Below are 12,034 nucleotides of genomic sequence, written 5' to 3' on the forward strand. Positions count from 1 at the left end.
GACACCAGATAGCAGAACAAAGACCAGAACAACAAGAATAAAAACTGATAAAAAAACATTAGTCAATTAAGAGGTGTGGCTAATGAGACATCAAGCCATAAATGGAGAAAATGGGAGTGAAATGGGAAAGTCCATGCAGGTAAAAAGAATGAACCAGTGTGACGATCCAGAGCAGGACAGCATCGCAGCGGGCAGCAGGGTAGTGGGGAGCCAGGTCTGGCAGTACTGGGATAGTTGGAAAAGGGCATCTCAGTACATGGGAAAGAGAGAGAGAGAAAACAGAAAGGAAGGGAAAACAGGGCAGCTACGTCTTTTTACAGTGGGACAAAGCTGATCCAGAGGGTCTGGTAGGGTCCTTTAGCTACCAGGGCTGCCAACAGAAACCACAGAAGGAAGTGTTTTTTGAGATTATTACATGGCATGCAAATTGCACAATGCTAACTACTGAGATTAAGCTTTCATTAAATTGTTAGCAACATTAGCCTAATAGCCCAATGTGCAAAACTAGACACTAGATGTCAGACACCAAACATGTCTAGTTCGACTGTAATTCAACCCACTGACGGAGAGAAAATTCTCTCCTTCCTAAAAAAAAATTGCTTTCGAGCGTTCTCTTGCAACAGCAGTGCTTTGTGGGTTGATGGTAAGTGTGCTTACAACATCCCCCCTGCTCTCCCCAGCCATCCTCATAGCCCACCTGAAGCTGTCTCCAGCAGAGTTGCGGCAGGCCCTTATGACCATGACCACGGAGCGCCTGGAACCATCGCACATTAAACAGCTGCTGCTCTACGCTCCTGATGATGAGGAGGTCAAACAGTTCCAGCACTATGACCAAGACCCTTCCAAGCTCAGTGAACCCGACCAGTTCGTCCTTCAGGTGCAGCAGATAGGGCAATCTCCACCACACATACTTTCTGTGAAAGACAGGAAATGTGGAAGGCTTGTAGTTGTTTATAGTCATTTACTGTTTCATATGTTTCTGTCAGATGTTGTTAGTGCCTGAGTACAAAACCAGATTACGGAGCCTCCTTTTTAAGACCACCCTACAGGAGAAGACTGAAGAAATGAGAGCTGGCTATGAGTGCATTTACAAAGCCTCCTTAGAGCTCAAAAACAGCAAGAAACTGGCAAAGATCCTGGAGGTAAAGCTCTTCTACAGGCCAGAACAACAAAACACACAGAAAACAGGCAGATAGAAATGTGGGATTTAATCATATACATACACTATATGTACAAATGTAAGTTCTATTTAAATGTAATCTTAATGTTTTGTTTCAGTTTGTTTTAGCAATGGGGAATTATCTTAATAATGGTCAGCCCAAGACAAATAAAACTACAGGATTTAAAATCAACTTTCTTACTGAGGTACAGTAATTCTGAATATAAGCCATGGTTTATGGCGACAATATATATATATTTTTGTTTATTAAAATGCATGTGTGGTAGATATTTTAATAATGTTACACATGACTTGTGGATATCAACCATTGTCTTTCCACAGCTCAGTACAACGAAAACAGTTGATGGGAAGTCAACCTTCCTTCACATTTTAGCCAAATCACTATGCCAACACTTTCCGGAACTTCTGGGCTTTGCAGCAGACCTTATAACAGTGCCACTTGCTGCCAAAGGTAAACATGCTTTATTTTATACCATTACTTGTATCACCCAGTGAACACACGGCCGTTGAATGAACACTGAATCACGAACATGACCGCTGTTAAATCGACTCTGTATATCTTACTGTATTAGTAAGCTCTGGTCAACAAAAAAGGGCTGAATTTGTAAAGACAAAAAAGGATAAAAAATGTATCCAGGTAGATGGAGATGAACATGCTTTCCCATAGGCTGAAGCTTTACAAGTAGAGATGAAGGCCTAACCTGTCAGATCAACCACCAACATAATAGCAACTAAGAGAAGTCTGCCAGTCACATTTTGATTAAGAGTGGATGGGGCCAGTTTTGTCTAAAATGATGATTTCATGAATACTACTAGAATCCTGTTGTAGGGCTAGCAGAAATAGGTGGGTTTTTCACATTTGTGCCCTAAACTGAAGGCCTCAGCATAATAGGTGCGTAGGTAAGTTTGCCACTGGTGTAAATGTAGCCAGAATACCATTAGACTATTGTGCTAATTTTTGCGGTGAAGTTGGCCTGTGCCCTTAAAAGAAAAACACCCCCAAAACATAATACTTCCACCACCAGGCCCTAAATGCAAATTATTTTATTTAAATATTATTTAATTTTCTAGATTTTCTTTTTGATATTCCATCTCTCACTGTTAAAATGAAGCTACCATAAAAAAACATAGACTGTTTAATTATTTGTCAGAGTACAAACTTTCAAAATCAGTGGGGGATCAAATACTTATTTCCTTCACTGTATATAGATTCAAAGCTTACATAACAGAATGTAAGACATATAGTGTTGTGTGGACAGCAGTTCAAAAATACAGTTTGGGGTTTCCAGGAGTAAAATAATTGTTAGTTTCATTATCAGGAGACAGAAAATGTAAGCCTTATCAATGAGCCCCAGCAATGGCAATTCTGTTTGTCATATTTTCAGGAGCATGTCTTCAACTTTTATTTTTATTTTCAACCATAATAAAGCAAGCTATGTATGTAATTTAAGTAATGGCAAAGTGTTCACTGGGCATCGTCTACACCCATATTACCACAGATATGTCTGAATCACATAATACATTCACAATAACATTCACATGCAGCTAGTTTTAGGTTTTCACTGAAGTTAAAGAAATTTGACATGGCTGAACTCTTGGCTAACTTTTTCTCTATGCATCCAGTCAATCAGAGAACCATTACAGCAGACCTCAGCGATCTCCACTCCACCATCAAGGAGATCAGGACAGCCTGCCTGAAGATTCCAGCCACAACGGAGGATAGCTTCGCAGTAGTCATGAGTGTATCCTCTTTTAAAGCACATTCAGTGCTTTCAGTCCAGGCTCACGTTCAGCATCTAAACAGAGACAGTAGGAGGTAAAGTGGACTTTATAAAGCCATACGGAGAAATGTTCAAGCTGTGATTCATGATTAGAAGAAAAATGTCACAATTTTCACAGTTCAATCCAAATCAGTGCAAAACTAAAGAAGCACCAAGTCTTGGCTGCTTGACATACTTGTGTAATTTGTGTAAATTGTGTAAACACTTTCATTTGGGTCAGATGGTTTAGATTTCCATAGAATTCCAGTTTTGCTGGTGAGACATGACTCTCTTGATCCTGTCATTGAGAGCGGCAGCCTTCCGTCTTAATTAATGGGTTACATACCAGCTAAAAGAGAACATTATAAGAACGTTTAGCAAAAATGTTTAGGGGTTCCAGGAAGATTAGTCTGTAACGTTACAGAAATGATAGGATCTAAAAACGTGTTTGCTTCACAATCTAATTAGAACATTTCTCACACATTGTTCTCAACACCAACATTATGAAAACGTTTAAAGTAACGTTCCCAAAATGAAAAATTAAAGATATTGATACAACTGCTACATACTCACACTGATATGCATAATTTGACATAACATGCTTTCTAAAAAACTAAAGATGAAAAAAAGATGAGAAAATGTGAACGTGCATTACTTTACAATGATCACCAGCAGAAAACAGCATTTGTAGTGTTTTAAACATGGATATGCTGGTCAGCTAGCACCACTCCGACAATAGACCAGTGTAAACCAGTATTTGTGGTGTTTTGAATACTGGTATGCTAATCAGCCAGCATCACACAAGCACCAGAGCAGCACTATCCAGCTTAGACCAGCATGGAATTCATGTTTTTTTATCAGAAGGGCAGCCTCATGCATTTGGCTCCACCTAACAATTTACAGTTGTGTTTCAAGTCATTTGTGTAAATCCAGGCTTGTCTGCAGACTAGTCTAGCAGTGGTCTCCATTCCACACAGCAGCATATGTGTGTATTGCTCTCCTGACCTTAAAATCAGAGCTTCCTGGAAAACTCCCATCCGGCTGTGCAGTCTCTGGACTCTCTGCAGCAGAGAGCCATGGAGGAGTTTGGCAAGGTAGCCTTGTACTTTGGAGAAGACAGCAAGGCCACCTCCACCGAAGGCTTCTTTGGCATCTTTGCAGAGTTCATATCTAAGTTTGAGGTGAGGCTATGCATGATGTTTGTAGAGCTCTAGAAGAAATGGTGTCATCCTTCTTCATCTCTGCATTTTTCTGTACACTGGATCACGTTAGGCAATTTAGGGGATGCGCTATATGTTGTTTGTTAGTTATTATCAAAATATCGGCTTTCATGATACTGGTCATTACAGAAGACAGTATGCTCATGATCCATTTATCCATTTATTTATTTATTTATTTATTTATTTAACACACCCACATTAAGAAAGAAAGTTAATGACAGAAATGTTTCCAATTTCGCCAGTATTAACAACAATTAGAAAATCTGCCGCCTGGCAATATTAAAACATTTTTTATTTAAACTTACTGATGAAGGAAATGTGACAAAAGGTGAACATCCACAGGCTGAGGTTGACTCCGTATTTGTCTGCTTCTTCTTCATATTTTCTGCTCCACCTTAAACAGTGCACTAAGTATGCTCGGTACACTCTGACGCCCCACAGGCACATATCATTTAAGGTAGAGCAGAACTTTTTAATAGGAAGCTGCTGATTAAGGATCCTGCTTTAGCTTCAAGATTTATTCAGTATGAAACTGAAATTGATGCCTGGACTTCAAGCTCAAACCTTCCACACCTGACTGCTGCGTTAGTGCAGCTGTTAGCTAATGTACTGTTGGACAGTGTAACCACGGCTGTCTAGTTCATTTTCTAGTGTTAGTTACAGCCAATAGACTAATATGGCTAATAAGGTTTGCCATTGACTAAAACTGCCATTGTAGTCAGATTCAGATGAATCAATTAGCAGAAACAGACAACAGTTTCATGCTGACTAAATTAAAAAGATGGAAAAATAATTACCAATGGTTTCATTTATTTAATTTATATATTTGCGATGCACAAATAATCAACATTTCAGTTTCCATGTCAACGTAAATGTGTCAGAGTTGGCTAATAAGCTAATTGTCACCTGTAGTCCCTGGAGATAGTGATTACTGACTAAAGCTATAAACAAATTATAATAAAACATTGGTTTGCTTTAAGCCATGTCTTAAGTTTATATTTTAAAGTTTATATTGCAAACCTACATCAGCATGGTGCTCCATCTAAACCTACCCCACCGTAGTGCTCCATCTAAACCTACCCCATCATAGTGCCCCATCTAAACCTACCCCACCGCAGTGCTCTATCTAAACCTACCCCACCGTAGTGCTCCATCTAAAGCTACCCCACCGTAGTGCTCCATCTAAACCTACCCCACCGTAGTGCTCTATCTAAAGCTACCCCACCGTAGTGCTCCATCTAAACCTACCCCATCGTAGTGCTCCATCTAAACCTACCACACCATAGTGCTCCATCTAAACCTACCCCACCGCAGTGCTCCATCTTAACTTAACCCACCGCAGTGCTCCATCTAAACCTACCCCACTGTAGTGCTTCATCTAAACCTACCCCACCATAGTGCTCCATCTAAACCTACCCCACCACAGTGCTCCATCTAAACCTACCCCATCGTAGTGCTCCATCTAAACCTACCACACCATAGTGCTCCATCTAAACCTACCCCACCGCAGTGCTCCATCTTAACTTAACCCACCGCAGTGCTCCATCTAAACCTACCCCACCACAGTGCTCCATCTAAACCTACCCCACCATAGTGCTCCATCTAAAGCTACCCCACCATAGTGCTCCATCTAAAGCTACCCCACCATAGTGCTCCCCTCAGGTCTGTTTCAGACATGTGGGAAACACTGCAAGGCATTTCACAGTCACAATGTGTAGCAGCATGAACGCAATATGGTTTCGTCCATATCGAGCAGCAGAAGTACAATACCTGTTTGAAGTGATGGATGAAGATAAACACTGTGTCTAATTTCATCAAACTGTTTTGCAGAGAGCACTGAACGAGACCCAGGCTACAGAAAACCCCAGGAGCCCTCGCATTGCTTCACCTTTAGCCTGGTGAGAACATGCCTTAGAAACTCTGCTCTCAAGAACCACGTGCCAAGACCTCCAGAGAACATCATTGGACGCAAGGGACGTAATTTTCTTTTCAAATTTGTGACCTAGATATATTCAGAGTTTACCTTCCACATAAAGAATATATATTTTCTACAACTCTATAGAGCCGTTTAATCACAATAAGAGATGTTTTAAAGAAATATAAAGAAGCTTATATGAATTATACTGAATTTTAAAAAAATATTTGATTTTTCAGCGGCAAAAGAGAATGTAACGAAAACGTCAGCACTTTAGGTTTCCCCCCCCCCCACAGCTGAATGTACATGTGGTCGGATGTTCAATATAATATGTTGAACTGACCAAAAAATGTACCAGTCTCATGCGGGCAGACCCCAATGATGGACGGGGTTCGATCATCAGCATGTCAGATGTAACTTTATGCTCAGAGTTAGTGTTGTCACTGTTGTTTCCTCAAGACCGGAGTACACTCTTATTGTGTGTGACTGCCACATTAGTTCTGGGGTCAACCTATGCGTGGTTCAGCTGATCTGTGATGACGCTGTGCATGAGAAGCTGCAGTACGTATTACCAATCTGACTGTCATCTATGATTTCTCTTGCTGTGACCATTGAAAAACGTTGAACGGGGGGAAAAAAACAACAACGCATTAGAGCCACTTTAGTCTCTATGAAATGGCACTGTGTTTACATCCTGTTTGTCTCATGTTTACATGTTACATTATTATTATTATTATTATAATTATTATTATTATGCAGCTCAGCTGACTGGAATATTTCAAACGTCTCATTTGAAATATTGTTTGATATAGCATCATTAATGTTCCTCCCGCCTGACATCATGTGTTCACAACAGTCTATCTGTAGCCTACTTATTAAATCCAAATGCATGGTTTTACTTATTGCCTATCCTTGTGTCAAAAACCAGGTCCATGTTTTTGTTATGTTGGTCAGTCATTCCTTTTGCAAGCCAGTGACAGTATTCTAAGAGATATATATAAAAAATCTACAATTTGCATGTAGCACTGTGTTTATTTTCATTAGCAGAGTATTAATGTCATTTCCTAATGTAGGCCTACTTCCATTTGTTTTCTTTAATTGTTATTACTTGATTTAGTTGTATTAGAAAGAACTATTTGTGTGAGTAGCAGAGTATTTTTCTCCTCGTGCAGTTTTATTCCGGCTTGGATTTCTGTGGGCCACATATTGCTGCATTTTATTCTGTTGTCTAATTTATATTGCCTGAATAAACGAACCTATTGACAATCAGAAGTCAACGCCTGATTCCTTTCTGCACTGATCTGCACCTTACTGAGACTGGTATGATCAGCTAGCATCATTCAGTTTGAGAAATGATACTTGTGTAAAAATGTTGATTATTTCTTTGTCCAGTAACTGTAAACGATTGTCATTAATAAAATGTGTTTGAGGCTGATTGTAGCAAACAAATGTGTAAAATTGGGACATACTGTGCACCCAAAGGCATTAGATCGATACAGAGACAAAAAGATAGATAGATACTTTATTGGTCTCTGAGGAAATTTAGCATCCAGTAGCAGCAATTGCACAATACAGCACAGTAATACAACAATTCCAACAATAACAATAAACAATACATGTAAAAAATATGAAAAGTCAGTGCAGTTATAAAGAATAAGAAACAAAGCAGACAGATGCCAATACTGAATACATACTAATCCTTCCTCCTCCCTCTTTCGGTCCAACTGGGAAGAGTTGAAGAGCCTGATGGCTCTAGGAACGAAGGATCTCCTGAGTCTGTCTGTAGAGCAGCTCTGTGACAGCCACCTGCCATTGAACTTGCTCCTTTGGTCCATAATGATGGAGAGCAGTTTGTGCAGTATCCTCCTCTCTGCCCGATAGCCTAATGTTAGATTTTAATTGTATTAATAATAATAATAAAAGAGGAGTAAGCCTCAAAATGTGTTGTACACACCAAGCAAAAAGATGGTCTTGTTGAGCAGCACAGGGTGTGTTTGTTTTGTTTTTTTTAATGTGATGATTCAGATGGACCAGCTTAGTCAGCCAGCATGGCCAGCATGACAACCAGCTGAGATTGCTGGTAGGCCAGCCAAACCAAATGAATGAATGAAAGCATAGTCTATGCCACTCGGCTAGCTAAGCTCCACCAGTATACATGTTATGTTGTTGTCTTCATGACCAGCATTTCAACCACTTTGACCATGAAAGACCAAGACCAACTCGGCCCATCTGAAACCAGCTACCATCAAAAATCTTTCTTGAGGAGTTGTTATTATAGATTGCGCTATATATTTTATTTATTTATTTATTATTATTTAAATATATCGTATTTAAACATACAGTACTGTGCAGGCGTTTTAGGCACTCGAGGACATAATGTCTAACTAGTTTTTGTCAGCAATGAGAGTGATTTTGCTTGTGAAAACATCAGATCAGATTAGAACAGATGCAGGTAATCATAAATACAGTGAAACTGAACAAGAACCTCTCATTCTGAAGAAAGTAGGTGAGATCTTGAGAGCTAGTCTGAAGAACAAAGCTTGGTTCCAGGTTTCTTCTGGACGCCCCAGTCCAGCCAGCACAGCGTGCATGTGATCAATTCCTTCACCAGCTCACCTGATATACCGTCATTAAGCACTGATTTACCACACCAGGTGTTGGATGATGACTATAAAGTATACAAGGCTCCCATGAGGGGAGTTTTTTTTTGTGTTAATTCTATTTGTATTTATTATAATATTAAGTGTTTTACTGAACAAATAAACACTTCGTGCTAGCTAGCTACTGCACAGTTAAGAAGCTAACATTTGCACAATACTGTATATTGCTGCACTGTTTAATTTTTACTGTGCAAACCATAATTATTCACCTCTTTTTAAGTCTACAAAGCATGGCTGTCTGTCGGGACTAGGCATCGTTCAGCCCGGATCATTAGACGGACTCCTGAGTAACGGAGTGGAGCTGCTGTTTACACCTCACAGAAAACTAGCTAGTGAGGCTAACAGGCTAACTACACGTCTAAACGACGAGAACATGGCTAATAACGACAACCAGCCATCGCCAGCTCTGGCTGGACATGCGAATATATATTACAGTGCATACAGAAATTCTCTTTTTGCTGAGGTTGAGAAAGAAAAAACAACAGATAAGGTGAATTTAAGGGCCGTGTCCGTTAGAAAATGTCAGCTAGCTAGCTAGCACTAGCTACCGAAGCTATGTCAGATGCTAGTAGGACTTGCTAGCTACTTAGCACTACGCGAGTCTGGGCCTGCAGGTCGTTATTAATTATGATTATAATCTCATTTTCCCTCGACAGAAAAAAATAATTCATAGACTGGTTTGTGTGGCGACAATAAATGAAAACGCAGGCAGGAACAGGCACGCCGAAGTTACCGGTAAGCCAGAGCAAAGTTTAGGTTTACCTCAGGTTAGCTCGCTGGCTAGCCGTTTATCAGACTGAATGAAGGCATATTGTCGTGTTGTGTGCGTTTATACAGGTGGTAACATGTAACTATTATATATAATATTAATATTTGACCATTTTCTCCAGAATACTACGAGCAGTTCCTTTCAAAATTCCAGGGAAGCCTACTGACTGGTATACTGTTGGTGTACCCTAACTGTGTTATCCATGTGTTGGAGGTATGTTTCTCATGAGGTGTAGCTAGTTTTTGATCAATTAAAACTATTGGTTTATTATTGTGTAATTACTCATTTCAAGACATTTTGGCAGTCAGAAACTCATATAAAGTGAGGAAGTGATAAGCGGGTCTATATGTAGAGATATGTAGATGTTATTTAACCTCTTTCCCAATTTCTCTTTACAGTCTTCATCTGAAGTACTCACACAGATACTGAAAGATCTAAGTGACATGGAGAATGGCTCTGTGTAAGAGAACCTAAGATCCTGTATGCATTTCATTTACTGAAGACTTACCGTAGGCCTCAAACAAACATCTCTCAACTACTCACAAATATGTGGACACCCCTTCTAATTAGCCACAGCCATTAAATCATGCAAAGAACCACAGCTTTCAGTGTGGCCACATTTCTGTTTATGGCATTTGGCTGATGCTCTTATCCAGACCGATTTACATTTTTAAACGAAGTTACGCAGGCAGGCGAATGTATCGTATCGTTAGGAGTCTTGCCCAAGGCAATTGCAACGCCTCACTAGCCTAAAGTACTTTTATTACGTTTCTGCTAAGCTTTAGGTGAGTTAGTCAACTCTGGCTGTTAGTGAAGTGGAAATGTACAGTATAAAAGAAGTAACAGCTCATCAGTTTAGGCAGTGGTGGACCTCACAAGCCAGCAGAACGGGACCAGCAAATGCAGAAGTATATAGTGGGTAAAAATGGGCTTTCCTCAGCTCCAGGTTGGACAGATTGGACAGAGAAGCACCATCAGCACAAGAATTGTTATTTAGGAGCTTCATAGTTTTGGATTTCATGGCTGACCATCCTCATTCACAGTGTCGAGCATCGGTTGGAGTGGAAAAATTCACGTGTAATGACAAGCACTCTACATCATCTGGCACGCTGACAGACAAATCAGCTTGACGAATCTGATGAAAGGATAACACTACCTGTCTAAATGCAAAGTGGCAGCTAGAGGAAGAAGTGGAGGAAGAAAAATAGCCTGTGGTTGTTACTCATGGTTGGGTACCTTTAGTTTAGTGAAGAGAAATCTTAATGTTGCACACAGTGACAGTCTAGTGAACTGTAGGATTCCAGTTTTGCGGAAGGCGTTTTCCTGTTTCAGGAAACATGACAAGAAATCATTACCCCCAAACCCCCGAATTGGTTTACTGAGTTTGGTATGAAAAAACCTGACTTGACCTGTTGAAAAGAGCCCTGACCTCAACCCCACTCAATATCTTTGCAAAGAACTGGCACAGCGACTGAGTCAGGTCTTCTCACTTAGCATGGTTGGTGTGGCGCAACAGATAAAACCACTAGCTGCCAGTGAGCTATTACACCATGTGGGAGACCAGGGTTCAATTCCCAGTCTGGTTGACTGTATGCTGCGCTACACCAATAAGAGTCCCTGGGCAAGACTCCTAACACTACATTGGCCCACCTGTGTAATACGAGTCACCTTGTAAGTCGCTCTGGATAAGAGCGTCAGCTAAATGCCATAAATGTAAATGTAGCATTAGTGCCTGACTAATGCTCCTGTGGCTGGATGGAAGCAAATGTATGTTGCACAGTCTTGTGGAAAGCTTTCCCAGATGCGTGGAGAGGGACAACTAATTTCAAATGAAGGCAAATGGTGTTAAAATCAGCCCACCAATCATATATGGGTGTGATGTTCAACATGCTGTTAAAAAACACACCAATCACCCCCGCCCCCTCCCATCCATACATGAAAAATATACTTCAAAATAAAGGATAAAGATTTGGTAAATGGATATAAACACAGCAGCAGTTTTTGGTACATAAACCCAAATAAATGTTATATTTGAACAAATAGGGAAATATAGTACAATAGAAGAACACATAGACTGCAGGTTCTTTAAGCCTCTTTGTCTTGTAAAAGTTCTTTCTTGAAGGACTCCAGGATACTGGTGGTTTCTCACTGTATACGGGACCGAATGTTTCCCTACTGGGGACACAGGATCTTGAACCTTCCTCTGAGCCTGAAAGATGCATCCCCTCAGATACGGCCTGTGGAGCTTCTGGTCCCAGATACCTTGGCACTGATTTACAAACTGTGTGCATCTCTTCTAAAACAGAAGGTAAATAACATCCTATTTACAGAACAATACAGTAATGTTATACTATAAACAGGTTAACGGAATACTCCACCAAACTCATACATTCCTAGTCCAAATGTTTGGACACCCCTTCTAATGAATGCATTCAGCTACCTTAAGTTGCATCTATTGCTGACATGAGATGTGTAAATACACGCACAGCGTATCTAGTCCCTCCTAGAGAAGTACTGGCAATAGAATAGG

General features: G+C 40.3%; 1 protein-coding gene across 1 annotated transcript in view; it reads left to right on the plus strand.

The window, feature by feature from the left end:
• The window catches only part of grid2ipb (glutamate receptor, ionotropic, delta 2 (Grid2) interacting protein, b), a 41,430-nt gene extending 34,089 nt beyond the window's left edge, over positions 1-7,341 (plus strand). The window contains 7 exon segments of the mRNA XM_072668185.1: positions 681-877; positions 987-1,142; positions 1,279-1,365; positions 1,502-1,631; positions 2,804-2,922; positions 3,957-4,121; positions 5,991-7,341. Of these exon segments, the coding sequence (XP_072524286.1) occupies positions 681-877; positions 987-1,142; positions 1,279-1,365; positions 1,502-1,631; positions 2,804-2,922; positions 3,957-4,121; positions 5,991-6,062 (926 nt within the window). The 3' untranslated portion in view covers positions 6,063-7,341.
• Positions 7,342-12,034: the final 4,693 nt, after the last annotated feature.

The sequence above is a fragment of the Salminus brasiliensis genome, chromosome 22, assembly GCF_030463535.1.
Source record: "Salminus brasiliensis chromosome 22, fSalBra1.hap2, whole genome shotgun sequence".
In the NCBI taxonomy this organism is placed as follows: Eukaryota; Metazoa; Chordata; class Actinopteri; order Characiformes; family Bryconidae; genus Salminus; species Salminus brasiliensis.